The 5,206-nt window shown below is 40.2% G+C and overlaps 1 protein-coding gene across 11 annotated transcripts in view; it reads left to right on the top strand.

Moving 5' to 3' along the window:
- The window catches only part of SH2D1B (SH2 domain containing 1B), a 49,543-nt gene extending 45,016 nt beyond the window's left edge, over positions 1–4,527 (top strand). For 6 of the 11 annotated variants that reach the window (XM_021400882.1, XM_021400875.1, XM_021400898.1 and 3 more), the window contains 2 exons: positions 1,777–1,945; positions 3,083–4,527. In XM_021400882.1, coding sequence (XP_021256557.1) covers positions 1,777–1,945; positions 3,083–3,120 — 207 coding nt within the window. In that variant the 3' untranslated portion in view covers positions 3,121–4,527. Of the gene's footprint in view, positions 1–1,776; positions 1,946–3,082 lie in introns of those variants that run through there. The other 5 variants (XR_002440056.1, XR_002440054.1, XR_002440058.1 and 2 more) reach the window with 3 other exon arrangements.

Genomic DNA, 5,206 nt, shown 5'->3' with positions numbered 1-5,206 from the left:
ACCAGGTATATCCACTACATGATGTTATGATGTGGAATATCAATAACCGAAAATCACAAAACCATGACATTGTGTTATCAACACTGTTTTAGTCATAAACTCAAAACACAGCATCATACAGGCTGCTATGAAAAAAGTTAATTCCATCCCAGCCAAAATCAGTGCATAGAGGCAGAAGCATTCAATCCATAGTGAGATGAAGGGAAGATAAAAAATGAAAAAGAAAAAAAAAAGCAAATAAAATAAAGAACGCATCTCTGTCAGATAGAGTTGAAGTGAAACCAAAGCCTCATTGACTTTTAATGACCAGTAGTGCAAGTGGGACCCTTGCTGTGAGTAGAGTTTATTAACGTGCCCACTCTTCCACTACTGTCCTAAAGCTGATAGTGTTGTTAAAGTCTCCATGCAAATTACATGCGGGCCGTGCTGTGGAAGCAGTTCAGTCCACATGTTAAAAAACAGCTGTGAGGACTCTGTTCCCCTGCTTAGGACTGTCATCCATGTTTGGCCTCAGCAGTCTCCAGTCCTGGTCACAAATTTGGACAAATCTGAGACAAAGTCTCACCTAAAAGTGAAAGCTGGTATTCACTTGGGCCCCCAGACATGTTAGCTGCCTCTGCTGTTGTCCTTTCTTGGCCATGCTAATATTGCATAAAACACTTGGCTTATGCTTGTCACATAGTTGTCTGAATCCAACATCTCAAACGGGAATTAAATATGTTACCCATAAGCTTGTGTTCTAAGACCAGGGGGAATTCTGTAATGCTTTCACTCTACTGAACTCTGCTGTAGTGGACTGAGCCAAGCTTAAACTTTGTATCTGAATATATTTAGCAATAAAGAAATAGCTACAGGAGTCATAATATCTACTGGACTCTCTAGAAGCCATGGTGGTAGATGGTTTTAGATCTTCAACCCAAAAATTGTTATCAGTTTACGTTTTGATTCCACACCAATAATTCATAGCACTTAAACCTCCAGAATACATACAGAACATAGTTTGCTTACCCTCATCAGCATTTTAACTCTGAGGATGAAACTTCTTCAGTAGTCTTGGTAAGGTTTAGGTGGTTTACCAGGACAGCAATATCAAAGAACCTTTATGGTGACACAGACCAAGTCTTGAAGGACAAATGCAGGGAGAGAGACATTTGCCTAGGGACTGTGATCTCCATGGCTTCCCAGAAGACAGCAACTGGTTCTGTTCTTCTGCAATGAAAGAGGAAAATGCCTGCCTTGTGATGAAGAGTGAAATTCCATAGCACTTGGACTGTAGCTGACTGAATTCCCTTTTATTTTATTTTATTTTATTTTTTTGAACAGCTAAGTATGATGTGAAACAATGTGAATTTTGTTTTCAGTAGGAGGTTGGTCCTAGATCCCTTCAGGGATTCCCAAAGACAAGAACTGAGAGAGATATAGTCAGGCCTGCAGGGCCATGAGATGGGTGGTTACAGACAGCGGCTATTGGAATGAAGGAGGTAAAATTTGTTCTTTCTAGGATGGGAAGCCTGCGAATTGAACCCAGGCAGGGAGCACTAAACAGCTTCCCCTTGGCTGCAGTGCACACAAGCAGGGCTGGTGAAGGAGGTTATGCTTGGTACCATAACCACACCACCACACGGGTGTCCCTATTGTGTTTAGGACAGTATTCTGTCACCATACATGTTTACAAACAGTCCCTCTGTGAACAACAAGGTATGTGCAGTTCTTCTCACTACAGATACCTTACGGGAAATACAACTTCAAACAAACTTTGTTTTTCTTTCCTTACAGACTACTGAAGGTGTTCCAGAAAAGGTCTTCAGAACGTTAAAGGATTTAATATATAACTATGAAAAGTCAGATCAAGGGCTAGTAACAAAGCTTCGCTACCCAGTCAAGAAAACAAACTCCTCAAGAAGAAGCCAGAAGCTGAAGTTAGGAGATGATGACATTTACAATGGTGAGAAATCTAGTTTAGTTTCTGTTTTTTCATTAAGACAACATTTGCATTGACAGATGAACAGTTGCTATGTATCCTCTGAGACAAGCTTGCATGGACAGAAATTCAACATCCTTCCTCCTCTCTTAAGTTCACTGGAAACTGCTTATTTCTAGGTCGTAGGGTACATACACTCATCCACTATAAATTAACAAGATAAAACTGAAAATGGTACACACTGGCAAAGCATGGTATTGCCCACAACTCACTCCATGAGTATTGATGCTCTTAGTCTACAGAAGGATGAGAAACAGTTTTACCCAATGTGGTTCTGCCAAGCTGACAGGCCCTTATATTTCAGTGAGAGTTGGGGCTGTCCTTTATTGTCCAGGTCAAAAGCTATTTTCATACCAAAATCTAGGCCATAGATGATTGTGATTTGTGTTAGAACACGACCTTTTTTAGTTAGTATGTTGAAAATAAGAAGCATACAGCTTTGTGCTCAGGATCACAGATTTGGAACCAGAGAGGTCAGTCTCTTGGGTTGCAATTCTGGTTGTTAGCCAGCTTTAAACAGTGTTTTCTAGAATAAGAACCACTTGTCTGAGGGTGGCTACTTGAAAAGATGGTAGGTTTCTATACAGTGTCCCAAGCATTCAATTTCTGCCTTTTCCCTGGATTCTAAAAAAATAACAATAATAATAAAAAATCTAACAAGGTCTAAGATGGATTTTCAAGCTCTCCTCCCAGCTAAGGGCTTTTCTGTTGGGAATATTTATTTAGAGAACAAAAGCTGTGTTACGCTACAGTCGTAGCTACCTGCACTACTGATCTGAATTACCGACTATGGATGATTCAGGACATTTCACTTTCTCAGGAAGAAAGGGTCTCATGTGGATATAACTATTTAATTACAGAGCTTGCTGATTTAGAAAGGGCAATACAGGCTTTGCTTCCATATGTGGAGTGGCCTGGAAGGCCCAGTCCATAGGAAACAGTCTAAACATTGGTCGTGAAATAGCAGACAGAATATTGAGAAATCAAAATGAATTAATAATATCTGCATAGCAACTTGGCAACATGCCATCTTGCATAGAGGGGTTTTTCAGAAGAGCAATTAGCAATGACAAGATCTGTTTTTTCTTTATTTCTTTACAGAAATGGATGAAAGTGATTATGTTGATGTCTTATCTTGAACAATCTGCAGCCTGATGAATTGGAAAGACACCATTTGACAGCACAACAACTGAAGAAAGTTAACAGTTGGATATTCAAAGCTATGTATCTATACCTCTGGAATTAGTGCCTTCTGTACATTAACAGAGCAACTGTATTTTGCCCCAGTAGATCTAGCACAAACTACTATGTATTTCTTTTGTGCATCATTAAGAGAATTAGTTTTTCTGACATATGGATAATTATATGGGGGAAAGGGTATGTGTGTTTGTTTGCTTGTGTCTGTATGTGTATTTTGTTGGTTTTTTTAGCAAACTTTCCAAGATGCCTACTGCTGAAATAAACAATCTGTTATCTTATAAAAAATCTTATATCTAAATATAGCTGTCAAGTAGATGGGGCTATGCCACGGATTTTCCAGGGATTTAGAGCTGAATGCTACACGGTGCGGGAAGCATGACAATCTCAATATGAGTAAGCAAGCTTAACTTTAATGCAGTACTTCATAGCATATATAGAGACAGCGTTACACTTGGCAAAACATCATTGGTGGGGCAACCCCGGCCCTGTGACTGGACAGCGGATATCATCACATAGGCATTCTTGCAGTTAGATAGTGGTTAGCAGTCCCGTAAAGCACAACCTGGAGGCGTAGCTCTATGACCTTGCAACACAGCAGCTGTTCCTCATCTCAGGCCTCCAAGGACGCTCCAGAGATCACTCGAGCATGTTCTAATAAATACGCCCACTGTCCATCAAATACTTCCCACAGGGCTAGGCTCTTTTCAGTGGTGTCCAGCAACAGAACAAGGGGCAATGGGCACAAACTGGAACACAGGAACTTCCATCTGAACATAAGGAAGAACTTCTTTACTTTGAGGATGACAGAGTACTGGCATAGGCTGCCCAGAGAGGCTGTGGAGTCTCCTTCTCTGGAGAAGGACCTGCTTCAAGACCTGCTTCAAGACCCCATTCAAGACCTGCTTGGATGCTTTCTTGTGCAACCTGCTGTAGAGGACTGCTTTAGCTTAGCGGGGGTTTGGACTCATGGGTGTCCAACCTTTTGGCCTGCCTGGGCCACACTGAGTGAAGAGGAATTGTCTAGGGCCACATGTAGAATATATAATATAGTTAATGTATATGAGTAACGAAATGTATTTTGTTCTATTTTTTTATAAAAATATAAGAAAAAAGAGGACAACAAAATCAGAAACCTAGTAGGTCAGATATATATAGACTGGATAATCTCCAGACATCCCTTCCAACCTCTATGACTGTGATTTTGTGAATCTGTTAGAAAGGAGCACTGTGAATATAGTAAATGAATGTTCATAAAGCAGTAGCTTATGGCAGAACTGATATCTGTTGATAAAAAAGATACACAATAAAAATTCCATTGGCATCATTTGATGCTTAAAACTTCTAAACTCTGTTATTTTGTTTGTGATTCATATTACTGCATAGTAGGGATATACAGTTAGTATTTCAGCTATGTCAATTTGTATGAGTATTTCTATTAGTAATACCAGCTTGATTTCTTTCTTATTATGTATCTTCACTGTTTATTGAAGGACCTTCCTTAGCAGGATCTGCTGTGACAGGACAAGGGGAAATGGTTTCAAATTACAAGTGGGGACATTTAGATTGGACATAAGGAAGTTTTTTCAGTAAGGGTGGTGAGCCACTGGAACAGGTTGCCCAGAGAGGTGGTGGATACCTTGTCCCTGGAGACACTGAAGGCGAGGCTGGACAGGGCTCTGAGCAACCTGATTAGCTGCTGGTGTCCCTGTTCACTGCCGGGGAGTTGGACTAAATGGCTTTTAAGATTCCCTTCCACCTCAAACGACTCTATCATTCTATGATGATTTTATGACTTTTGTATCTCTCAGTGCTTTGGATTTCGTCATGCCTTTTCAGTCCAAAGGGTTTTTGGTGCCAGGAATCAGCTGATACTTGTTGCATAAAGGTTCCAAAAAAAAAAAACCACCACCAACAACAACAAAAAAAACCCCAAAAACAATAACAAAAAAACCTGAAAACCTTGTCCCAAAAATAATGAATTGGAAATACAGCAGTTGACCATGAAAAATTGTACTACTGGCGGGG

This window comes from Numida meleagris, chromosome 1 (genome assembly GCF_002078875.1).
Source record: "Numida meleagris isolate 19003 breed g44 Domestic line chromosome 1, NumMel1.0, whole genome shotgun sequence".
Lineage (NCBI taxonomy): Eukaryota > Metazoa > Chordata > Aves > Galliformes > Numididae > Numida > Numida meleagris.
The sequence above is the reverse complement of the archived record's forward strand: the minus strand, read 5'-3'. Positions and strand labels throughout refer to the sequence as shown.